The sequence below is a fragment of the Hypanus sabinus genome, chromosome 28 (assembly GCF_030144855.1).
Source record: "Hypanus sabinus isolate sHypSab1 chromosome 28, sHypSab1.hap1, whole genome shotgun sequence".
In the NCBI taxonomy this organism is placed as follows: Eukaryota; Metazoa; Chordata; class Chondrichthyes; order Myliobatiformes; family Dasyatidae; genus Hypanus; species Hypanus sabinus.
Window position 1 is genome coordinate 45,135,783 of NC_082733.1, and position 26,291 is coordinate 45,162,073.

The 26,291-nt window shown below is 47.9% G+C and overlaps 2 protein-coding genes across 5 annotated transcripts in view; both read right to left on the reverse strand.

The window, feature by feature from the left end:
* Window positions 1–19,021, reverse strand: LOC132382666 (uncharacterized). The gene is made up of 2 exons (XM_059953105.1): window positions 10,498–19,021; window positions 1–10,412 (listed from the first exon to the last, which is right to left on the reverse strand). The coding sequence occupies exon 2, from the start codon at window positions 1,810–1,812 to the stop codon at window positions 835–837; it is 978 nt and encodes a 325-aa protein (XP_059809088.1). The 5' UTR covers window positions 1,813–10,412; window positions 10,498–19,021; the 3' UTR covers window positions 1–834.
* Window positions 1–24,137, reverse strand: part of slc30a4 (solute carrier family 30 member 4) — a 38,739-nt gene extending 14,602 nt beyond the window's left edge. For 2 of the 4 annotated variants that reach the window (XM_059953101.1, XM_059953104.1), the window contains exons 1-2: window positions 22,931–24,067; window positions 19,061–19,207 (exon numbers count right to left, since the gene is read on the reverse strand). In XM_059953101.1, the coding sequence (XP_059809084.1) occupies window positions 19,061–19,207; window positions 22,931–23,336 (553 nt within the window). In that variant the 5' untranslated portion in view covers window positions 23,337–24,067. The other 2 variants (XM_059953102.1, XM_059953103.1) reach the window with 2 other exon arrangements.
* Between the last annotated feature and the right edge of the window lie 2,154 nt (window positions 24,138–26,291).

Genomic DNA, 26,291 nt, shown 5'->3' on the forward strand with positions numbered 1-26,291 from the left:
CAGAACAGACAAGGAGAGGGCGACCATGTCATTAGTGCCCAACACAGCCAGTGTACTCATGGGTAATCCCTGTTGGATTGCCGTATTAAATTGTTAGCTTTCCCATAGTTTAACTTTCTAATGCTTGTTTGTATCTTTATATAATCATCCATATCACCCAAGAGGATTACCTTCCACACTCTCTCCACCCAGCAGAGATATTTATCAGGAGCGTTGCATATCAATTTACAAGCATTGTAGATGATCCCTCCCATGAGTCCCATAATGTCTTTGACCACCCCACCCGACCACTGTCAGCAGGAGGTACTGCAGTATTAGGACAAGGGAATGGGAAGTGATTTCGAATCCAGGCCGAGAGGGACAAGGGAATGTTAGAATGGGAAGCAGCTTCTTCTCCCAGGCCGAGAACTCACTGCACCACCCCACCCAGGTCTCATCGAGCACGAAGCACCAGTAGTGTCATACTGTTTACTTTTTAAACTTGTGTTGTAAATGCTCCTTACTATTTATTAATTTATTTCTGGTAGTGTGCGTGCATGTCTGGAGAAACGTTTGGCAGTATACGCGCACAGTTTGACTGACAATAAACCAAAGTTGAAGATACATGGGATTGTTCTGTGGGTTTTTCAGTGGTTTCAAAGTATGAATACTAAATACAACCTTGAGATTCATCTCCTTACGGGCAGCCACAAAACACAAAAACCCAAGAGAACACGTTAAATAGACTGTCAAACACCCAAAGAGCAGAGAAAAAAAACCAAATTGTGCAAACAATAAGAGTAAGAAAATAGCATTCAGAACAAAAGTGAGGCCATTCACAGAGCAGGCCACAGTTCAGCGCAGAGCCGAGTGTACGTCACAGGGCCGAGTGTACGTCACAGGGCCTAGAGCAGACCACAGCCATGACAACAGTTCAGCGCAGAGCCGAGTGTACGTCACAGAGTCTAGAGCAGACCACAGCCATGACCACAGTTCAGCGCAGAGCCGAGTGTACGTCACAGAGTCTAGAGTAGACCACAGCCATGACCACAGTTCAGTGCAGAGCCGAGTGTACATCACAGAGCCTGGAGCAGACCACAGTTCAGCGCAGAACCGAGTGTACGTCACAGAGTCTACAGCAGACCACAGCCATGACCACAGTTCAGTGCAGAGCCGAGTGTACATCACAGAGTCTAGAGCAGACCACAGCCATGACCACAGTTCAGTGCAGAGCCGGGTGTACATCACAGAGTCTAGTGCAGACCACAGCCATGACCACAGTTCAGTGCAGAGCCGAGTGTACATCACAGAGCCTGGAGCAGACCACAGTTCAGCGCAGAGCCGAGTGTACATCACAGAGTCTAGAGCAGACCACAGCCATGACCACAGTTCAGCGCAGAGCCGAGTGTACATCACAGAGTCTAGAGCAGACCACAGCCATGACCACAGTTCAGCGCAGAGCCGAGTGTACATCACAGAGTCTAGAGCAGACCACAGCCATGACCACAGTTCAGCGCAGAGCCGAGTGTACATCACAGAGTCTAGAGCAGACCACAGCCATGACCACAGTTCAGCGCAGAGCCGAGTGTACATCACAGAGTCTAGAGCAGACCACAGCCATGACCACAGTTCAGCGCAGAGCCGAGTGTACATCACAGAGTCTAGAGCAGACCACAGCCATGACCACAGTTCAGCGCAGAGCCGAGTGTACATCACAGAGTCTAGAGCAGACCACAGCCATGACCACAGTTCAGCGCAGAGCCGAGTGTACATCACAGAGTCTAGAGCAGACCACAGCCATGACCACAGTTCAGCGCAGAGCCGAGTGTACATCACAGAGTCTAGAGTAGACCACAGCCATGACCACAGTTCAGCGCAGAGCCGAGTGTATATCACAGAGCCTGGAGCAGACCACAGTTCAGCGCAGAGCCGAGTGTACGTCACAGAGTCTAGAGTAGACCACAGCCATGACCACAGTTCAGCGCAGAGCCGAGTGTACGTCAGTGAGAGCAAGCAGAACCAGCCCGACCCTCACCTCTTGTTCTGATAGCCCAACTTTTCAATCCGTCTGGCCAGGCAACACACCAAGACCCAGACCCTGCTGCATCGAATCTCTGGTCTTGGGCCCTGCACCATGTTTTGGCCTGAACCTGGTCCTTCCAATTCGGCCTGGTGCTTAGATCAATCAAACTTCACTCTCCATTTAGACAATGGGCCTCAAATCTGCTGTTCTTCCACTCAGCTGAACATGCCTCAACCTTGGCCCATATTATCAGAAACCAGCTACCCAATGGTTAACTGATGAATGGAATTTCTGTTATCTCCAGTCCATTAGAAGGTCGCAGTAACAGATAAAATGCTGGAGGAACTCAGCAGATCAGGCAGCATCTACGGAGATCAATAAATAATCGATGTTTTGGTCCGAGACCCTTCTCAGGACCACAACTACTTTTGGTCTTTTTCATTTCTTTGTCTCCGGATGCTTTTTCTTTCCTCTCCGCCTTCGCCGTTGTAATGCTTCCAGTAAGATGGTGGCGTGTTTGATCCCAGAGACAACCAAAGGTGTTACTGTCCATTTTAAATGTACTTTTTATCATCACAAGACCCTGCTGCATGGTACTGCAGGTCTGCCCCATTAGTGAGTTGCTGATTGGTGGAGAAAGTGAGGGAGCTGGCTGGTGCTGGAGTGCAGTCTAACAGCGAGTCTCATCTTAGTAACTCTACTTGTGATCGCCAGACCTTGTTAATGTGGAATGCTGCAAGTCCCATTCACTGATTTATTGGCGGACGGCAGGAGGGGCCTCGGTCAGGTTTCAGGCCACAGAGTCACCCGTGTACAGCTGCCCAGGAGAGGGGCATCGGAGTCAGTGCGGCTGGCACTGTGGGTCGCTGCTGCCCCTAGTGTTCACTTGCCAGAAGACAAGCTGCATTGCATTCAACTACACACTCCTGAAACATTCATGAACTCAGTCTTGGACTAAACGTTTTGTGTGATGGTATTTTATTGATACTTTATTGTCACCAAACAATTGATACTAGAGTATACAATCATCACAGTGATATTTGTTTCTGTGCTTTGTGCTCCCTGAAGTACAAATCGAAGTAAATATAATAAAAATTTAAATTATAAGTCATAATCAGAAAATAGAAAAGGGAAAGTACGGTAGTGCAAGTCAGGTCTGGATATTTGGAAGGTACGGCCCAGATCCGGGTCAGGATCAGTTCAGCAGTCTTATCACAGTTGAAAAGAAGCTGTTCCCAAATCTGGCCGTATGAATCTTCAAGCTCCTGAACCTTCTCCCGGAGGGAAGCGGGACAAAAAGTGTGTTGGTTGGGTGGGTTGTGTCCTTGATTATCCTGGCAGCACAGCATGCGGTGTAAAGTGAGTCCAAGGATGGAAGATTGGTTTGTGTGATGTGCTGGGCTATGTTCACGATTTTCTGCAGCTTCTTCTGGTCTTGGACAGGACAACTTCCATACCAGGTTGTGATGCACCCTAGAATAATGCTTTCTACGGTGCACCTATAAAAAAATTAGTGAGGGTTTTAGGGGACAGGCCAAATTTCTTCACTTTTCTCAGGAAGTAAAGGCGCTGGTGGGCCTTCTTGGCAGTGGACTCTGCTTGGTTAGACCAAGTCAAGTCATTTGTGATATTCACCCCAAGGAACTTAAAGCTTTTGACCTGTTCCACCTGCGCACCACCGATGTTGACTCCTTCTGAAGTCAACATCCTTCGTCTTGCTGACATTGAGGGATAGGTTATTGTCATGCCACCAGGTTCTTATTTTCCACTCTGTACTCACACTCATCATTACCCAAGATACAGCCTACAATTATGCAATATATGTACCTAGTGTCATGTGTGGTACTGTGTGTTACACCTTGGCCCCACAGTAACATTTCGTTTAGCTGTATTCCTGTATGGTTGAATGGCAATTAAACCAGAATTTCAGTGCTTAATAAACAACCACAAACAATAAGCTTGATGCCTCATTCTCGACTTCCAAGGAGCCTTTGGATTGTGAAACCTTCAGGATCCAGCAGCCGGTAGCTGAAGACTGTAGTGAGTAATCATTAACATTCTCACAGCTACAGCTTAATCGAACCAGCTCACAAGAGGAGTGTCAACACTGCCAAATGTTTTTTCTATTAAGTGCAAGATCAGGAATACTGATCAAGTCAACTAGTTCCCAAAGAGAACTCTGATAGGCCAATCAGGGATTCAGATTTCTGGATCATTGGGACCTCTTTTGGAGCAGAAGTGACCTGTACAAAAAGGACAGGTTGCACTTGAATCCCAGGGAGACCAATATCCTGGTGGGGAGGTTTGCTAAGGCTACTGGGGAGAGTTTAAACTAGAATTGTTCGAGGGTGGAACTGAACTGAAGAGGAGTTTGGCACAGAAATAGAGAAAGCTTGTAGACAGTGTGAGAGGGAGGATAGGCAGGTGATAGAGAAGGGATTTGAGATGTGTCTATTTTAACACAAGGAGTGTTGTGAATAAAGCAGATAGGCTTAAAGCACAGATCAATACTTGGAGATATGATGTGGTGCCCATTACAGAGACTTGGATGGTTCAGGGACAGGAATGGTTACTTCAAGTGCCGGGTTTTAGATGTTTCCCAAAGGACAGGGAGGGAGGCAAAAGAGATGGGGGCGTGGCACTGTTGAGCAGAGATAGTGTCATGGCTGCAGAAAAGGTGGACGCCATGGAGGGATTGTCTACGGAGTCTCTGTGGGTGGAGGTTAGGAACAGGAAGGGGTCAATAACTTTACTGAGTGTTTTTTTATAGGGTGCCTAATAGTAACAGGGACATCGAGGAGCAGATAGGGAAACAGATTCTGGAAAGGTGAAATAATAAGAATTGTCATGGTGGGAGATTTTAATTTCCCAAATATCGATTGGCATCTCCCTAGAGCAAGGGGTTTAGATGGGTTGGAGTTTGTTAGGTGTGCCCAGGAAGGTTTCTTGACACAATATGTAGATAAGCCTACAAGAGGAGAAGCTGTACTTGATTTGGTATTGGGAAATGAACCTGGTCAGGTGTCAGATCTCTCAGTGGGAGAGCATTTTGGAGATAGTGATCATAATTCTATCTCCTTTACAATAGCATTGGAGAGAGATAGGAACAGACAAGTTAGAAAAGCATTTAATTGGAGTAAGGGGAATTATAAGGCTCTTAGGCAGGAAATTGGAAGCTTAAATTGGAAACAGATGTTCTCAGGGAAAAGTACAGAAGAAATGTGGCAAATATTCAGGGGATATCTGTGTAGAGTTCTGTATAGGTACAGAACCTATATGAGAATGAGACAGGGAAGTTATGGTAGGGTACAGGAACCGTGGTGTACAAAGGCTGTAATAAATCTAGTCTAGAAGAAAAGAGAAGCTTACAAAAGGTTCAGAGAGCGAGATAACGTTAGAGGCATTGATCGTGTGGATAGTCAGAGGCTTTTTCCCAGGGCTGAAACGGTTGCCACAAGAGGACACGGGTTTAAGGTGCTGGGGTGTAGGTACAGAGGAGATGTCAGGGGTAAGTATTTTACTCAGAGAGTGGTGAGTGCGTGGAATTGGCTGCCAGCAATGGTGGTGGAGGCGGATATGATAGGGTCTTTTAAGAGGCTTTGAGCTTAGAAAAATAGAGGGCTATGGGTAAGCCTAGTAATTTCTAAGGTAGGGACATGTTCAGCACAACTTTGTGGGTTGAAGGGCCTGTATTGTGCTGTAGGTTCTCTATGTTTCTAGATGGTTCACTGCTGCTCAGTGATAGAACATAAAAAGATCATTATATACAATTAAGAAACATTAAAAAATAGTAGAAACACTGGAGTCATGATGATGATGATGATGTCTGCTGGAGAGACACATTTATACACATGCTGTCCTCCATAGTTCAGAGAGATTGAAGGATAAGGTTGCAGGGTGACAAAACATGGCAAGAGCACCTGGAACTAAAAACTAATCCCTACCGGGAGAAAACAGCACCTGATCTTTCCTCACTGTTCTCCAGCAGTTTAAGGACTAAGTCTAGCCGGAACATAACTCACAAGTGCTTTGAAAATCAGGTATTAATCCTACCTGCCAACAACCAAGCATTGCCATCCTGGTCCCCATCGTGATAGCTTATGAAGAAGAATGTGACTCCCTCCCAGAATTGTGCACTCGACTCCTGAAGGCTTGGCCCCCATCGTCGCAGATGTTTCCAACCACAGCTTCTGGAAGACTGTTCCAAATTCTGATAGCACAGTGAAGGAAGCTTCTGTCCAGTGTGTAGGTTCTCGCATCAGGCATAGAAACGGTGATGAGCAGGCATAGATAAACTTGATCATGTGGTGCGCCGTCTCTCATAAGATGAAGGCAGCATGGCGTGAAGGTCTGCAGGGCTGTGGCTGGTTGGACTCTGTGATGTAAGCTACTGATGGCTAGCTTCTCATGAGCTGTGGCTTCATCTAACCTGTAATCCTGAGAGCCTTTCTGTGAATGGAATCAAGCTGGTTAAGGACACTCTGAGGCATTCATCCATGATAAGCAGGCATACTCCATGATACTTTGTACCTGGGCTTTGTAAACCGTGGCTCTGCCCTCTGTCTAGTTTGGATGCTACTTTCCACAGAGCTCCAAGCCTTGGTCCAGCCTTGTTTGAAATAGTGGGAAGGTGTTTTATCCCACACCGACTCACTGTCAATATTAACACCAAGGATTACTAGCTCCTTCTTTACATGTAGCTTGCGGTTCCCAAAATGCAGATCGGGGTAGATGGATTCCTCTTCCTAGACATCACAGTCGCCTTGCACTGAGTAGGCTCAAAGGTGGCATTCCAGTCGTCTGCCCAGCCTTTCACCTTGTCAGGCCTGCTGACACTGGTTATCCTGTTATTATCTGCTATTATCCTGCTGCCACAAAGTCTCCTGCTCTAACTGGTGCAAAAAGTGTGGAGTCGTCAGCATACAGATATAGCTCGTTACTGCATGCACCAACCAAGCCTGGTACAATGGCTACTGACCCGTCACCCACACAGAGAAGGCAGGGAAGACTTATGGATGGCTGCAGGGAGGAGGAATTTCAAAGTTCAGAGTAAATTTATTATCAAAGTACACACTACATATGTCACCATATACAACCCTGAGATTCATTTTCTTGCGGGCATGCTCAATGAATCAATTGAATAATGACCTTCACAGAATCAAAGGCAGACTGCGCCAACTTGGCGTTCAATCTGTGTGCAAAGGACAACAAACTGTGCAAATACAAAACAAAAGAAATAATGGTCGAGTTGGCTGTTGGTAAAAAATAAAATCAGATCATTAGAAAGAGATGACAAAGGGTCAGAAGGTGTAGGATTCTTGTGGGTAGAGTTAAGAAACTGCCAGAGTAGTAAGACCTTAATGGGAATTATATACTGTACAAGCCTCCGCAGAGTAGCCAAGTACACATTACACTGGGAAATAGAAAGTGCATGTCAAAAGGGGAATGTTATGATAATCATGGGGGATTTCAAGATGCAGGTAGATGGGGGGAAAAGCAATCAGGTTGGTGCTGGATTCTAAAGGGTGAATTTATAGAATGCTTATATGATGTCTTTTTAGAGCATGGTTGAGCCCATTAGGGGATCAGTTATTCTGGAATGGGTGTTGTGCAAAGAAACAGATTTGATTAGAGAGCTTAAGGTAAAGGAACCCTTAGGAGAGATACAAATCACTCTGCAATTTGAGGAGGAGAAGCATAAGTCAGATGTATCAGTATTACAGTGGAGTAAAGGGAATCACTGAGGCATGAGAGGGGAGCTTGCCAGTTAATTAATAGAGGGCACTAGTAGGGATGATAGCAGAACAACAATGGGCAGAATTTGGAAGGTGCAGGATTGATACATCCCAAAGAAGTTGTTTTCTAAAGGCAGGATGACCATCATGGCTGACAAGGGAAGTCAAAGACAACATAAAAGCAAAGAGAGGGCATATAATGGAGCAAAAATTAATGGGAAGTTAGAGAATTGGGAAACTTTTAAAAACCAACAGAAGGCAACTAAAGTCATAAAGAAGGAAAAGATGGAATACGGTAAGCTAGCTAATTATATTCAAAGTCCAATGTTTCCTAAGGTTTATAAAGTGTAAAAGAGAGACAATAGTAGCTATCAGACCACTGGAAAATGATGCTGGAGAGCTAGTGATGGGCCACAAGGAAATAGCAGATGAACTGAATAAGTATTTTGCATTAGTGTTCACTGTGGAAGACACTAGCAGTATGCTGGAAGTTTGAGAGTGTTGGGGGCAGGAACATGTGAAGTTGCTATTACTAGGGAGGTGTATGGGAAGTATTGGAGTATAAAAGTTGCATTGTTTGCTGTGTAATCAAAACTATGTAGTCAGCTTTGAACTTGCTACTTGCTATGCATGTATCCAATTTAGTAGGAGAATGAAATCTTAAGAATGTAGAAGACAATGGTGTGGTAATGAGAGGTAGCTAAGAGATGTAGATTAGAACATGATTAAGTCAATGGGTAGAAACAATAGTGGCGGATGTACTTGTGATACGCAACTATAGACCGATTGGATATGCTAATGCAACTAAACCAGGAGATTGCTATAAAAAATGCTGTGTTCAAAGATCGGTGGGCAATCAGCGACTAGCTCACTGACTCTCAGCTTTGATTTCCAAATTAAAGTTTAACCCTTCTTGAAGAATCTTCTGCGTCTCCTGGTCATTTGTGGGGCACGAGAAACCACGACAAAATAGCCGACCACGGCAGGACCGGAAAGAGACCCGCGGAAAGGAAACAGCAGATTGGGGACGCTTCCCAGTCCTCTAGCGATCCCCACAAGGCCAACAGAATTAAGGGTGCACCCAAACAAAAAGTAAGCGCTTTTGGCAACAATTTGGACTAAGAATTCTGTTGGTTTTGGGGAGGTCTTGGAGTCTCAGATGTGTGGAACCACTGCCGAAGGGTCTCTCCGGTCCAAAGAATCTGGCAGAATTTAGGGTTAACAGAGGCTCAGAGGATTGATCAAGAACACTGCAGTGAGGTTAAGTACAGATAAGCTAATAAGAAGTTAAGTGAAGAAAAATTCCACGTGGTGTTGGTAAGTCCCTGTGGATACCGCTTCGTATGAAACGAAGGTCTAAACGGGCAGGGAAAGGAAAATAGAGAAAATCCTCATGGATAACGCCTTAAGAGATAAGGGTCTGAATAGACGAGGTGCAAAGAGAAAGTTCTGTGGATACCGCTCTGAGTAGAGGTCTGTACAGGCAGAACAGAATAGGAAACAAGGGAAGTCCAATATATAGTTTAAAGCGCTGGTAGATAGATGATAGACTAGGCATAGAATTAGAGTAAATAATATTATCCAGTAAACGAACTGTGAATCTCTGAAATACCTTAAAAAGAGAGAACAACATGACAGGTAAAGGAACAACAGTAGAGATTCTGAACAAAAAAATCCCGGTAAATAAATATATCATCACAAAAACTTCAGAAAAATGGGAAAAGAGAACCAAAAACCTGGTCACAAAATGGCCTAGCGAAGGAATGTTTGATGTAAGCTTGTGCGAAGAAATGGAGGCACTAATTAAAAATTACAAACCAAAAGATAAATCTAAGAAAAGAGGGCAAAAAAGAGAACGAGAAATGGAAGTGCTGAAACTCTTCAGAACAGAGGGAGAAAGGCTGAGGAGGACAGGTAGAATATTGATTACAAACGAGGAAGACACTAAGGTGCTGGAGAAACAGCCTGTCAGAGAGAGAGGAGGGTACAGCGAGAAGCTGGCTTCAGCTCCGTACCCGGATGCGACAGAAACAGAAAAGCCCCCTCCCTATAATGAGGAAGGAACCCCTAAGCAGTGCCCCCTGCTGACGGGAACAGCAAACATGCAGGGAGAAGTACAAATTTGGGATAATGAAGAGGAAAAAAGACAATACGAGAAGGAAAAAGCAGCAATATGGAAGGAGATACAGGCAGAAAGGATAAAGGTGGAACAGGCAAAGAGAGAAATGAAAGAAGAGATTGAACGGATGAAATACTTGAGAGAGGAAAAGGAGTATGAGGAGTATCGGTTATACCAGGGGTCAGCAACCTTTACCACTGAAAGAGCCAATTGGACCCGTTTCCCACAGAAAAGAAAACACTGGGAGCCGCAAAACCCGTTTGACATTTAAAATGAAATAACACTGCATACAACGTTTTTTTTGCCTTTATGCTATGTATAAACAAACTATAATGTGTTGCATTTATGAAATTGATGAACTCCTGCAGAGAAAACAAAATTACATTTCTGCATGCAACAAAAACATTTTGAACTCCGAAAAAAAGACGATGGGTTGAAGGTTACTTTTAAGTAAAATACTCAATGTCTATTTGAGTCCTTCTTGTATTTATGAAAAATGCCGAACTTAAATTTCCCGCCAGCAGCAAACCAAAAATAACGTCAGCCAGCTGTCATCCTGAAAAATAAAAGGACTATTTCACTGAACAATGAAAAAATATGAATATACATAAAATAATAGGCAATTAAAATATTTATCATACTTGGTTAATGGGATTTCTGCTCCTGGACCTCAGCGCACAGCGTCTGCACATCAGGGCTGTATGACGTCACCTTCATCTTTACACAGGATCGCAAGCTGTCATCTGTGAGGCGTGCGCGATGTTTGTTTTTAATAAAGTTCATGTTGGAGAACACCTGCTCACTTACATATGTGGATCCAAAGATCGACAGGACTCAAAGCGCATACTTTTTAATGTTTACATAAATGTCGGGCATAGCATTCCATGTTTCGAACACAAGTTTGTCCGGTTTTGGAAGGTTTTCAATATCACTCCATTTGTGTTTCTGAGCAAGAACGGCCTTCTGACGGGCAACATCTTCAAGGTCTGCTGTCAAGCGTCTAAACTTGGACACCCATATGTCTTTGTCGGCTATGTCGGCCAGTTCCATCTCAAGATCAGGTTGACTCACACCTGCCAATGCAGTCGTATTCAGTAGGGAAGGATCGATGCTTAAGGGAGTGACCGGGAAGGATAATGTGTTTTTTTTCTCTCTGAACTCACAGAAGCGTTTCCCAAACGATGTTTGCATTGCGATGATTGCAGAATGTAAATACTCCGAAATTATCATGTCGTGACCTTGTTTGAACTCTCTCAAATTGGGGAAGTGAGACAATGTGCCTTTCTGTAAATCTCTGGCAAGCACTGTCAACTTGCGTTCGAATGCCAAAACATCCTCCAACATGTGCAGGGCTGTAAGTCCTTACCCCTGAAGAGCTGTGTTCAGCGTGTTCAGGTGCGCTGTCATGTCTACCATGAAGTGTAGCTTTTCCAGCCACTCTGGCTGTTCCAGCTCAGGAAAGTTGAGCCCTTTGCTGCCCAGGAAAGTTTTCACTTCTTCCAGACACGCGACAAAGCGTTTCAGCACCTTCCGTCTGGACAGCCAGCGATAAAAACACGTTGTAGCGGTGTCAGTAAACTGCAGTCAAAGATAGCTTTATTCGAACTAAACAGCCTTGCTTTTAAGCCTCCCTCAACCCAGCCCCCATGGACGCAGATGCTGCAAAAGACGCGTACTCACAAACCCCCGTAGGCTATCTCCCTTAGCCGGAATGCTGGCTAATTGTGAGCCGTTTCGGATGTGCCAGGAAATGTGTCGCCACACTTAGATTGTACAAGATCACCATAATCTTCAAATTTAGAATTACATTTCAAAAGCTAACAAACTAACATAAAATACATTTTAATTAAATACTGACCAATTATTTCCCAAAGCCACAGGGAGCCGCAGCACAGAGGTGAAAGAGCCACAAATGGCTCGGGAGCCGCAGGTTGCCGACCCCCGGGTTATACCATAGAAATAAACAGACTAGAAAAGAAAGTGGCTCATCAGGGCAGGAAGAGATGAGGCATTCAAGAGGAAGTGGAAAAAAGATAGGAGATGAGAGTCTTGGAGAAACACAAGAGAGAAGGGAATCAAGCATGTGTAAGGATCATGAGGAGTCCCTGCCACAGGAGTAAAGACATGGACAGGAAGAAAGAGAAGGTGACTCATTGGAGGGGCAAGAGTTAAGTGGGGAGAGAGAGAGGATGTGAGAATTTGTGGGGAAAAAGTAGGAGGCAGAAGCCTAGAAGAGCAGAAGGGGGCGGTAGGGAAGTGACTTGCAGAAGTAGAGAGAGAGCTAGATAAATTACTGAGAGGGGATTGCCAGAGGAGATGTGAAAAATACTCCAGGGGCCAAACAAGTATTGAATTAGGACAGAAAGGAAGGACTCCACAGGGAGACCGAGTGAAGAAGAGGACCCCGGAGAAATTTGTGTGGGAGGCAGTAAAGACATACCCTGAGACAGATGGGGAGTAAGGCGAGGAGGAGAGCCAGGGCAGGTGGGAAGAAGGAAGAAGAATGATGCCGTTGTTAGTAAAAGGATCAGGACAAGTGCAGTATATCCCTTGGGGATCCCAGGACCTAGAAGGGCTGAAAAACACTCTGCCCAATCTACATGAAGGAGCAGGAAAATGGATTAGAGTCTTTGAAGAAGAACCAGTGGGACAATTATTGGCTATGGGAGATTTGAAGGTACTATTGATAAGGTTGATGGGAACCTCCAAATTTAACGAACTAATGGAAATGGCTGGCATAGTAAACTCGATCGACCCAGGAACTAACGGAGACGGGTTTGACAGAGTGAGGCAGAGGGTATGGCAGGCTCTCAGGGAGCTTTATCCACCCAAAGTGGACCCCAAAGCCTTAAAGGGGGATCCACTGGGAGACACTGTAAACCCAGCAGCCTACATAGAAAACCAGTTGAAAAGGTAGAGACTGGAGACTGAGCAAGAGGTGGAAAATAGCTTATTTATGACCTCACTGTTCCGACATAGCATTTTGGATGCAATGCCTCCGCAAGTAAAATCCAAACTGGAGGAAGTGGTTGGGCTGACGTCAATGACCCCACAAGAATTTAGAGACCACGTAGTCCATGGCGTTGAGAAATACCGGAAAGACAAATGAAGGTTGGCTGAGCAGAAGGAAGAGGTGCAAAAAAAGTTAATACAAATGCAGCTCAAAGAACTCAAAAAGAGAAAAGCAAAAAGATGCTGCCAGCAACCACCGGTCCGAGTACAGCCATCGAACTGGATGAAGCACCGCTATATGGAGGAATCGATCATACTGTAAGACAAGGGCCGGAAAACCCCATGCCAATAATCAGCGTCTTTGGAGGAGCATTCCCACAAATGCCCTTTCAGGAACAGACTAAATAAATTCAAACAGCCCAGACAGGACTGGAAGTCCCAAGGAGGGGGACAGAGGAGCTATAGGCAGAAGGGACCAGTGAGGAAACAGGGGGAAAGAGAGGTAGAGAGGTTGTGCTGGGGATGTAATCAGCCAGGTCACATGAGAAGAGATTCTCCGTTTACACCATGGCCTGTCACACACCAGCAGGAACCGATAAGGGAACTAAAGTTTAGCCAAGGACCAGCCCCCACAGGCCCAAGCGGACCTGCGAACCCCTATGCGAGGTATTAGGGGTGCCCAGAGAACTCAAGTGGGAAGGGACATTACCCAATGATAACAAGGGAAGCAGACGAGGAACCCGTTGTTCAGGTTATGTTAGAAGGGCAACTGACACCAATGATGATAGATACTGGAGCCACGTACACTTGTGTACAGCCACAGTATGCCCTTCACCTTCCCATGTTAGGAAAGTTTATTAAGACGGTAGGGTTCTCAGGGAAAACACAGTTGACATAGTGCACGGCTCCAGTGCAGTTGAGAATGGGAAATAAAGGAATTGTTTTGCCGGTGCTAGTATTTAAAGGAACTCCGATTAATTTGTTCGGCAGAGATGCCTTATTGAAATTGGAATTAAAATTAGAATGCACCAGAAATGGGCTGAGTGTGGAAAGAGCAGGGGCTCAATTGATAGTGCGAGAAGACAAGAAGGCTAATGTCTTTTGGATAGGAGACATCGCAGATCAGATTCAGGAAACCTGGGAAAAATGGAAAAACAACAATTGTATTAAAATAATGGTAAGTGTAGATATGGTAGGGACAGTGAGAGAGGTCGAAATAACTCCCCAACCACACCTGCCATTGCTGGGAAAGGAAAGAGGCCAGCAGAAAGATAGAAGGTTAGATGAGTTGCCGTCTATTCTGTGGTCACAGCATGACACGGACGGAGGGAAAATAAAAACAGCTAGTCCGGTGGAAATAAGGCTGAAAAAAGGAGCAATTCCACCCAGGAGACCACAATACCCTCTGAGACCAGAAGCAAAAGAGGAAATACCATCGACAGTGCAGGGGTTGCTTGAAATACAAGTGCTTAAAAGAACAAACAGTCCATGCAATACCCCGTTGCTGCCAGTCTTAAAAGTAGATAAATCTAAGTGGAGATTGGAGCATGATTTGCGAGTGGTAAATGACGTGGTAGAGGACTGGCCAGCGGTAGTCCCCAACCCACACATGCTTTTGTCTAATGTTCCACCAGAAGCAAGTTACTTTTCAGTGATTGATTTGTGTTCGGCTTTCTTCAGCATTCCTCTAGCCGACCAGTGTCAGTATCTGTTTGCATTTACTTACAGAGGTGCTCAGTATACAATACCAGAAGGTCGCAAGGGTTTAAACATTTACCACATGTTTTTAATCAGGTGTTGAAGGCAGACTTAGAGGGCATGCCATTGGAAAGTACATTGTTACAGTATGTGGATGTCCTGTTGATTTGCTCCCACAGTAAGGAACAGTGTGAGCAGGACACTATAACTCTGTTAGAGAAGCTGGCGCACGGAGGACATAGTATCCAAAAAGAAACTGCAATTTTGCAAGCAACAAGTGGTATACTTAGGCAGGGTAATATCCGAGGGAGTGAAGGCGATAGCACCAGATCAGATTGAGGCAATAACTAAGGCCCCAAAACCCCAGACTGTAGGGCAGATGACGACGTTTTTGGGAATGGCAGGGTACAGCTCAGATTGGATAGGAGAACATGCTGAGATTGTGGCACCTTTGAGAAAGATAATGAAAGAAGCAAGACATACAAATTTGAAGAACGGCTTACAGTGGAATGAAGAGGCGGAGATAGCTTTCAATACTATTAAGCAGGAATTGCAGTCAGCACCAGCATTAGCTTTGCCTGACTACGAGAAAGGTTTTTCATTTGTATGTATCCAACAGACAGTAGGGTTATGTCACAGCAGTTCTAACACAAGAGACAGGCACAGGAAAAGCAAAGCAGCCGATAGCATACTACAGTACGAGACTAGATGAGGTGGCTCAGGGGTATCCATCCTGTTATCAGGGATTGGCGGCGCTGTACTATGCATATGAAAAGGCATCATCTGTAACCCTGGGCTATCCTGTGACTCTGTACACACACCGCAAAGTAGCAGAATTGCTGGAAAGAGGGAAATTTGTGCTGACGCCAGCCAGGATAGCAGCGTATCAGATGCTATTGACATTTCCAGACATAACTATACAGAGATGCACTACCAGTAATATAGCCGATTTTGTCCCTTTGGACTATGAAGGAGAACCCCATGATTGTGTAGGTAAGACGATGGCATTTGCCAAATTGAGAGCAGATTTACGGTCAGAACCACTAGAGGATGCAGATAAAAAGGTTCTGTTCATAGATGGCTCTTGTTATAGGGATTATGATGGAAATCATGCAGGGTTCTCAGTCGTGCAGCAGGATCAGTCAAGCTATAAGATTATTAAATTGGAGTCCTGTCCCCAACCGTGTTCCGCCCAACTAGCGGAAATCAAAGCCCTGAAAGCTGCGTGTGAAATGATGGAAGGTAAGAAAGTAGACATCTATACTGATTCGGCATATGCTCATGGAGTATGCCATTTGTTCGGGGCAGTGTGGAAACAGACAGGTTTTTAAAAAAAAAGCAGTGGAGATCCCATACAACATTGTCAGCAAATTCTAGACTTAATAAAAGCCATAATGAAACCTAAAGCATTGGCTATAGTAAAATGCCAGGCACATAAAAAGGGAAATGATGTAATAACAAAGGGAAATCAAGCTGCGGACAAGGCAGCCAGAAAACCGTCTGGATGTACAACAGCTGTCATTGCCCCCCAGGTAAGCCCAGCTCCAGAACTTGTGGTAGAGGACCTAATTGAAATACAAGGTAAGGCAACTTTGGCAGAACAGAGAATGTGGAGACGAACGGGGGCCAAGCGGAACCCAGAAGGCTTGTGGAGCATGGAAGACGGTTTGTTGGTAGCGTCCACCCCTCTACTGACGATTCTGATTTCAGAAGTGTATGGGATTGACCATTGTGCAAGGGGGGAAGTGATAAAGAAAATAAAGAAGGATGGTTTTTGGTCACCTTATTTACAGGCTTCAGTGGACTTTGTCTTGTCACAGTGCGAGGTATGCGCATAGAATGCAGGGTCCAGACATCAGTTATTTGAGGGGTTAGAAAGTAGACTCGGAGGATGGGGAGCATGGCTGACTAAAATGGCAATAACTGTCAGTATCGTATTGTTGAGCTGTGTGCTTGTGCTGTGCTGTTTTCTTCCTTGTCTCAAATCTCTTGTAGTGCGTGCTGCAACCAAACAATTTCCGATGCTCGTGGCAATTACTGAAGCAAGCTTAGTGGAGAACGAAACACCGAAAATGTATTGTTACAGCCTACAACACCTGCAGGATGAACAAGAGCAAAACAACAGTGTGGGAGTAGATTGTAAGGGCTTCTGAGTCTTTTTCCCTGTCCCAGGTAGAGGGAAAGGTTTTTGGCTCAGTGGCCAGGGTAACAGGGAGAGAATACTTTGAGGTCTTGGCGCAGAAAATTATAGTTTAACCCGAGATTTGGGAATAAGTGCTTGAGTTTATTGGGGCTTTTGTGCGCAGACTCTTAGTCTTTCTCTGTGTGAGACCCTATGGGTCTCAAAGGGGGGATATATTGGAGTATAAAAGTTGCATTGTTTGCTGTGTAATCAAAACTATGTAGTCAGCTTTGAACTTGCTATTTGCTATGCATGTATCCAACTTAGTAAGAGAATGAAATCTTAAGAATGTAGAAGACAATGGTGTGGTAATGAGAGGTAGCTAAGAGATGTAGATTAGAACATGATTAAGTCAATGGGTAGAAACAATAGTGGCGGATGTACTTGTGATACGCAACTATAGACCGATTGGATATGCTAATGCAACTAAACCAGGAGATTACTATAAAAAATGCTGTGTTCAAAGATCGGTGGGCAATCAGCGACTAGCTCACTGACTGTCTCAGCTTTGATTTGCAAATTAAAGTTTAACCCTTCTTGAAGAATCTTCTGCGTCTCCTGGTCGTTTGTGGGGCATGAGAAACCACGACAGAAGCTGAAAGGTCTGAAGGTAGATAAAGTCACCTGGACCAGATGACATTCCAGGGGTTGAGGAAGGAAGCTAAAGAGATTGTAATGATCTTTCAAGAATCAGATTCTGGCATGGTTCCAAAGCACTGGAAAATTACAAATGTCACTCCATTCTTCAAAAAAAGGAGGCAGCAGAAAGGAAATTATAGGCCAGTTAGCCTGACTTCAGTAGTTGGGAAGACACTGGAGTCTTCAGGTATTTGGAGGCAAATGATAAAATAGGCCAAAGTCAGTATGGTTTCAAGAGAAAATATTGCCTTGAAAATCTGTTTGAATTCTATGAAGAAATAACAATCAGGATAGACAAAGGAGAATCAGTGAATATTGTGTACTTGAATTTTCAGAAAGCTTTTAACAAGATGCCACACATGAGGCTGCTTAACAAGTTAAGAGCCCATGGTATTACTGGAAAGATATTCTCATGGATACTGCAGAGGCTGATTGGCACAGAGTGGGGATAAATGGAGCCTCTTCTGACTGGCTGCTGGTGAGCAGTGGTGGTACACAGGGGTCTGTGTTGGGACTGATTCTTTCTAAGTTATGTCAGTGATTTGGATGATGGAACTGATGCCTTTGTGGCCAAGTTTGCAGACATTACGAAGATAAGTGGAGGGAATATAATTTTGAGGAAGTAGAGAGGCTACAGAAGTATTTAGACAGATTAGGAGATTAGGACAGATTAGGAGAATGGGCAAAGAACTGGCAGAAGGAAAATAGTGTCAGGAAGTGTATGGTCATGCACTTTTATAGAAGAAATGAAAGGATTGACTATTTTCTAAATGGAGAGAAAATTCAAAAGTCTTTGCAAGTTGAGTCAGTGGTGAGGAAGGCAAATGTGATGTTAGCGTTCATTACAAGAGGACTAGAATATAAAAGCAAGAATGTGATGCTGAGGATTTATAAGGCATCGGTGAGGCCGTAATTAGAGTATTGTGAGCAGTTTTGAGCCCCTTATCTTAAAGGGGATGTGCTGACATTGGAGATGGTTCAGGAGGTTCTCAAGAACAATTCTAGGAATGAAAGGGCTACCGTATGAGGACCTGGATTCACAGGAATTCAGAAGAATGAGGAGAGATCTCATTAAAACTATTGAATGCTGAAAGACCTCAACAGATTGAAAGTGGAGAGGATGTTTCCTATGTAGGGGAGTCTAGGACCAGAGGGCACAGCCTCAGAACAGAGGGATGTTCATTTGGAATGGTAGTGAGAAGGAATTTCTTGAGCCACAGAATGGTGAATCTGTTGAATTCATTACCACAGGCAGCTATGGAGGCCAAGTGTTGATTTATATTTAAGACAGAGGTTGATAGATTCTTCATTAGTCAGGGCATGAAGGGATACAGGGAGAAGTCAGGAGACTGGGGCTGAGAGGAAAATTGGATGAACCATGATGAAAGGACGGAGCAGACAAAGGGCCAAATGGCCTAATTCTGCTCCTATATTGTATGGTGGGAGGGAAGGGTTAGATGACCTTGGAGTAGATTAAAGGTTTGGCACGAGCTCAAATCACCCCCATCTGGCACCAGCAATTATTCCATGGTCAAAGTCACTTAAAACACAATTCTTCCCCATTCTGATGTTTGGTCTGAACAACAGCTGAACCTCTTGACCATGTCTGCATGCTTTTATACATTGAGTTGCTGCCACGTGATTTGAGCAGGTGTATGGGTCCACCTGGACAGAGGCACGGAGCATTGACCACCTTTATTCACCTGCTTATGCACAAAAACCAGGCCACGTACCAAACCGATGCCAACCAAAAGTGAACCTGCTGGTTGGAGGCCTTGCAGAAAGGTAGAGTGCGACCAAGGAAGCTGCAATCCCCAGCACATCGGCCAGCATGTGAACAGCGTCCGTCATAACTGCTAGGCTGTTCGACAGCCATCCTCCTGGGTGAGAGGAAAAATGAAAATTCACTTCAAATGATTAATGAACATAGGAACAAGGAGATCCCTCACACTCCTCACCCGCCACACATTAACGAGGAGATCCCTCACACTCCCCACTCATTAACAAGGAGATCCCTCACACTCCCCACCCACCACTCATTAACACAACATCAAACAGTCATTTACGTTGAAACTGGTCCCTCTTGACCCAATGAGTAGGGTCTGCCCACTTACACCCATGTGACTTTCTTGTACACCTTTGGAACACTCCCCACATTAACGAGGAGATCCCTCACATTCATTAATGAAGAGATCCCTCACACTCCCCACCACTCATAAATGAGATCCCTCACACTCATTAATAAGGAGATCCCTCACACTCTCCACCCATAAATGAGATCCCTCACACTCCCCACATTAATGAGATCCCTCACACCCCACCCACCACGTTAATGAGGAGATCCCTCATACTCCCTACTCACCAACAATGAGATCCCTCACTCTCCACCCACCACTCATTAACAAGATCCCTCACACTCCCCACTCATTAATGAGGAGATCCCTCACACTCCCCACTCACCAACAAGGAGATCCCTCACACTCCTCACCCACCACTCATTAACACAACATCAAACAGTCATTTACGTTGAAACTGGTCCCTCTTGACCCAATGAGTAGGGTCTGCCCACTTACACCCATGTGACTTTCTTGTACACCTTTGGAATGTGAAAGGAAACCCAAATAGTCACGGGGAGAACGTACAATCTGGTTACAAATGGTGGGAATCGAACCCAGCTCATCGACACTATACTAACCACTGCACCACTCTGCTGCCCCATACAACAGAGAGATTTGTTGTATGTGTTAATAATCAACACAACCCGAGGATGAGCATGTTGTATTTCAGTCCAAGTTTAAACTTTGCCACTTGTTTGATTCTCTTGCACAACTTCATCGACCAGCACCTCTCCATCAATCCAGCTTTCACACTTAAGAGCAGAGGTTGATGGGTTCTTGATTAGTCAGGGCATCAAAGGTCACGGAGAATGGCAGGAGAATGGTGTTGAGAGGGATAATAAATCAGCCATGGTGGAGCAGACTTGATGGGCTAAATGACCTAATTCTGATCCCATGTCTAATGGTCCTCCCACCATTCACTCCCAGAACTCCAAGGAGGCACGATGTACACAGCACATTGAGATTTCCCAGCCCCAGGTTGACTTCACAAAGCCCATTTGTGTAACCTTGCCACTCATTATGTTTCACTGTGTAATGCTTCTCCTACCTCTTACTGTTCTATGCCTCTCTGTCGGAGTGAGTGGATGTGGCTTCTGTCCCATCATGGTACAGAGCATCTGTCAGTCCAAGAGTACAGCTGACAGGAACGTCCTCACCCCCTGCAGTAGAAAGTCAACAGGAAGGGCACAAACATTCTCTCAGTGTCAGCTGAACAAAGAGCTGATTATTTTACTTCAGGAAGGGAAGGAGGTGGGGGGTTGGGGACATACGCCGCCATCAACGGCGTTGAGATTGTGAGATTCAGGTTCCTCAAAATGAACATCACCAATAGCCTGTCCTGATTGAACCAGACAGATGCCTTTAGTATTTCACCTTTCATTCTAAACCTCTACAACTCCAGCTCTACTCTCACCCAACCTCAGTGGAAAAAGCCTGCTTTCACTTATTCTACCAGTACCCCTCACAATTTCGTATACCTCCACAAGATCTGCCCTCCCCTCATTCTCCATGTCAGGGAATAAAGTCCATTGGGCAGAAGATACAAAAGCATGGACCAGGACAGCTTCTACTGCACTACTGAACAGACCTCAGGTGCAGTTAGATGGACTTTTGACCTTCCACCATTTTGTCCGCACTCCCTGTCACTGTTACGCTCCTTTCTGTATTCTAGTATTTCTTTTTAACCCTGTTCTACCGCAACGCACTGGTGTAATGATTTAAGACTATAAGATGTAGGGACAGAATCAGGTCACTTAGCCCATCGAGTCTGCTCTGCCATTCAATCAAGGCAAATCCCAGATCCCACTCAACCCCATACACTTGCCTTCTTGCCACATCCTTTGATGCCCAATTTTCACTTCAAATATATTCACAGTCTTGCCCTCCACCGCATTCTGTGGCAGAGTATTTCACAGATTCACCATTCTCTGGTTAAAAAAAAAATCCTCCTTACCTCTGTGCTAAAGGGTTACCCCTCAAATTTGAGATTGTGCCTTCTAGTTCTGGATACCCCACCACAGGAAACATCCTTTCCAGATCCACCCTATCTAGTCTTCTCAACACTGGGTAGGTTTCAATTTTGATGCTGTGCCTTCTAGTTCTCGATACACCCACCACAGGAAACATCCTCTCCACATCCACCCTATCTAGTTCTCTCAACATTGGGTAGGTTTCACTGAGATCCCCACACATTCTTCTAAATTTGTGAGAGTACAGGACCAAAGCTGCCAAATGCTCCTTAAATGTTAACCCCTTCATTCCTGGAATCACCCTTGTGAACTTCCTCTGGACTCTCTCCCATGACAAAACATCCTTTCTGAGAGATGAGGATCAACATTTTTGACAATACTCCAAGAGTGGCCTGACTAGCATCTTATAAAGGCTCAGCATTATCTCCTAGTTTTATATCCAATTCCCCTTGACATGAATGCCAACATTGCACTTGCCTTCTTTACCACAGACTCAACCTGTGAATTCATCTTCTGAGAGTCTTACACACAAGGACTCCTAAGTCCCTTGGTATTTCTGATGTTTGAATTTTCTCCCCATTTAAATAATAATCTGCACTATTGTTCCTTTTACCACAATGCATTATCATACATTTCCCAACACTGCATTCCATCTACCACTTTTTGCACATTCTTCTAATCTGTTGAAATCCTGCTGTAATCGCATTGCTTCCTCAGCACTACCTACCCCTCCACCTATTTTTGGATCATCTGCAAACTTTGCCACAATGCCATTAATTCCATTATCCAAATCACTGACAAATAATGAAAATTCAGCTGTCCCAACACTGACCCCTGAGGAACACCACTAGTCACTGGCAGCCAACCAGAAAAGGCCCCTTTTATTCCCATTTGCTGCCTCCTGCCTGTCAGCCATTTCTCTATTCACGCCAGTATCTTTCCTGTAATGCCATAGGATTTTATCTTGTTCAGCAGCTTCATGGGTGGCACCTTATCAAGCACCTCCTGAAAATCCACGTAAATTACATCCACTGCCTGTCCTTTGTCCACTCTGCTTGTTACTTCCTTGAAGAATTCCAACAAATTTGTCAAGCAAGATTTCCCTTCACAAAAACCATGCTGACTTTGACTTAGTTTATCACTAGTCTCCAAGTACCCCACACCTCCTCCTTAATAATGGAGTCTAACATTTTCCCCGTCACTGAGTGTGATCTGTATCACCAAGTTTTTCAAGCTTTGGTGGTATAGGTGACAATAATAGACCAACTGGCCAATTCTGCAGTGTACAGAAACCCTCAAAAGGTACCATACAGATTTTTATCCAATCATTTCCTGCCAGCTGATCCAAAGTATCTCACCAAATAGTTGTGTTACCTCAGGAATTTCAGAGAAATAAATCTGTGTTAGATATTCAGTAAAAGCTCAAATAGTTGAAGCCAGACTTACCCGCTAGTGTTAGATATTCTAAAATCTGTGTAGGATATTCTGTAGTTCAAATAGTTGAAGGCAAACTTACCCACAAGCTCTCCAATGGTAAATAAACCATAGAGCGTAAGAGCGACCCAGAGTTTTCTCTTCACTGTTCTCTGTCTGACCTGTTCGGAGTTTTTAACGCAGTGACTGCATTCCTCCTCACCGTACAGTCCACGGCCCCTGAGCTCTGGCTTCTGCAGAGCCGCCGTATCCTCCTCGTCACTGGCCCCGCTGGTCCCATTGCAAACCACAGTCTGCAGCTCCCTACTCCCATCCGCCCGGCCCCATGCGTCCACTTGCAGGATACTCGCACTGGTGAACGTGGGCGCCTCTTCATCCTGCACATCATCAGCGAAGTCCAGCGCGACAGTGTCACTCGTCAGATCTACGCAAGCTTGGTCCTGCCGGTGGGGCAACGACTTCAACTTTGTCCACAAGGACTTCGCCATAGTGGTCACTCCAGCCTCAGAGAGGACACTGGGCCGGACAGTCCTTCCTTCTGGCGAAGATTAAAGCAGCATCTTCAGAAGATCCTGCAATGAACCGAAACACGATAACTGATCACCAGCAACAAGCTTTCCAATTCCGAGCAGCGTGTATTGGGACAATGTGTCCCAAAGTGCTGGCGTCTCTCAACACATTCACAATCCGTGACTGGGCTCCCGACCATCACAGTGCCCTGGTCCCGGGGAAATCAGCCACTACGCAACACTCAGAATCAGTGACAGATGTGAAAAGGGTTGTTTGTAGCAGGACAGTGCAAGGCTAATCAATTACAAACAAAAGATATTAAAATTACTATGGAGCAGTTACAATAAGAGATCGGTAAATAGAGCAGCGAGACTGCTGACGTTGGCTGTCCGTCAGCCGAGGACAAAACACTTCCCACTTCAGCCCAGGCCGCTGCAGTCACCGCCCGCTGTGAAGGGCAGCAGAGCGGCGTCCGTCACTGAGCCTCGGGCTCGGGTCGTGATCTGTTCCGCTTCGCGTAGCCCTTCAGCCCCCCGACTGCTCCCAGCCTCCGGCCCCAGCCACCAGGCCAGCAACTATAAAGCTCCGAGGCCGCCGCAAATCCTCACTCTCTGAACGTCGACCCTGAGCCCGCATCCTACCACGTCCAACCGGTCTGGGACTAGGACCGGCACCGGGCCAGACCGACACCCCAACCCCGAGGCCCCACACTCACTCCGGGTCTCAGTGCTGACAAGTCACCTCAGCTGTGAGCGCAATTGACCAATCACAGCGGAGCTAGAATGTGATTGGCATTCTTAACAACCACGCCCCTTGGCGACTGTTTAGCCTATCGGATTATGATTGGCAGCGAACTCAGCCACTCGCGGTGTGAAGACGAAGTTTTCCCCACCCCCTAATCCTCACCCACAATTTTGAGAGGCCGAAGCGGTGCGAGGGTGGAGAAGCGGATGAGGGGGAGGGGGAGGGGGAGGGGGAGGGGGAGGGGGAGGGGGGGGGAGGGGGGAGGGGGAGGGGGGAGGAGGGAGGAGGAGGGGGGAGGAGGGAGGAGGAGGGGGGAGGGGGAGGGAGGAGGAGGGGGGAGGGGGAGGGAGGGGGAGGGAGGAGGAGGGGGGAGGGAGGAGGAGGGGGGAGGGGGAGGGAGGAGGAGGGGGGAGGGGGAGGGGGAGGAGGGGGGAGGGGGAGGGGGAGGGGGGAGGGGGTGGGGGGAGGTGGAGGAGGGGGGTGGGGGAGGTGGAGGAGGGGGGAGGGGGGGAGGGGGAGGGGGGGAGGAGGAGGGGGAGGGGGAGGGGGGAGGGGGAGGGGGAGGGGGAGGAGGAGGAGGGGGAGGGGGAGGGGGAGGGGAGGAGGGGGAGGGGGAGGGGGAGGAGGAGGAGGGGGAGGGGGAGGAGGAGGAGGGGGAGGGGGAGGAGGAGGAGGGGGAGGGGGAGGAGGAGGAGGGGGAGGGGGAGGAGGAGGAGGGGGGAGGGGAGGAGGAGGGGGAGGGGGAGGAGGAGGGGGAGGGGGAGGAGGGGGGAGGGGGAGGAGGAGAAGGGGGGAGGAGAAGGGGGAGGAGGAGAAGGGGGGAGGGGGAGGAGGAGGGGGAGGGGGAGGGGGAGGGGGAGGGGGAGGAGGAGGGGGAGGAGGGGGGGGAGGGGGAGGAGGAGGGGGGAGGGGTGAGGAGGAGGGGGGAGGGGGGAGGAGGAGGGGGGAGGGGGGGAGGAGGAGGGGGGAGGGGGGAGGAGGAGGGGGGAGGGGGGAGAGGAGGGGGGAGGAGGGAGAGGAGGGGGGAGGGGGAGGGAGGAGGAGGGGGAGGGGAGGGAGGAGGAGGGGGAGGGGGAGGGGGGAGGAGGGGGAGGGGGAGGGGGAGGGGGAGGGGGAGGGGGTGGGGGGAGGTGGAGGAGGGGGGTGGGGGGAGGTGGAGGAGGGGGAGGGGGGGAGGGGGAGGGGGGGAGGAGGAGGGGGAGGGGGAGGGGGGAGGGGGAGGGGGAGGGGGAGGAGGGGGAGGGGGAGGGGGAGGAGGGGAGGGGGAGGGGGAGGAGGAGGAGGGGAGGGGGAGGAGGAGGAGGGGAGGGGGAGGAGGAGGAGGGGAGGGGGAGGAGGAGGAGGGGGAGGGGGAGGAGGAGGGGGAGGGGGAGGAGGAGGGGAGGGGGAGGAGGAGAAGGGGGAGGAGGAGAAGGGGGAGGAGGAGAAGGGGGAGGGGGGAGGAGGAGGGGGGAGGGGGGAGGGGGGAGGAGGAGGGGGGAGGGGTGAGGAGGAGGGGGGAGGGGGGAGGAGGAGGGGGAGGGGGGAGGAGGAGGGGGGAGGGGGGGAGGGGGGAGGGGGGAGGGGGGAGGGGGAGGGGGGGAGGGGAGTGGGGAGGGGGGGAGGGGGAGTGGGGAGGGGGGGAGGGGGAGTGGGGAGGGGGGAGGGGGAGTGGGGAGGGGGGGAGGGGGAGTGGGGAGGGGGGAGGGGGAGTGGGAGGGGAGGGGAGGTGGAGGGGGGAGGAGGGGGGGGAGGGGGGGAGGAGGAGGGGGGAGGAGGGGGGAGGGGGAGGAGGAGGGGGAGGGGGGAGGGGGAGGGGGGAGGGGGGAGGGGGAGGGGGGAGGGGGGAGGGGGAGGGGGGAGGGGGAGGGGGAGGGGGAGGGGGAGTGGGGGAGTGGGGGAGGGGGAGTGGGGAGGGGGGAGGGGGAGTGGGGAGGGGGGAGGGGGAGTGGGGGAGGGGGGAGGGGGGAGGGGAGGGGGGAGGGGGGGAGGAGGAGGGGGGAGGGGGGAGGAGGAGGGGGAGGGGGGAGGAGGAGGGGGGGGAGGAGGGGGGAGGGGGGGAGGGGGAGGGGGGAGGGGGGGAGGGGGAGGGGAGGGGGGAGGAGGGGGGGGGAGGAGGGGGGAGGAGGGGGGGAGGGGGGAGGAGGTGGGAGGGGGGGGAGGGGAGGGAGGAGGGGGACGAGAGGGGAGGAGGGAGGGGGGAGGGGGGG

Bases quoted from the DNA above. Each gene is read 5' to 3' on its own strand.
- LOC132382666 (XM_059953105.1), bottom strand. From the start codon at position 1,812: ATGTACACTCGGCTCTGCGCTGAACTGTGGTCATGGCTGTGGTCTGCT.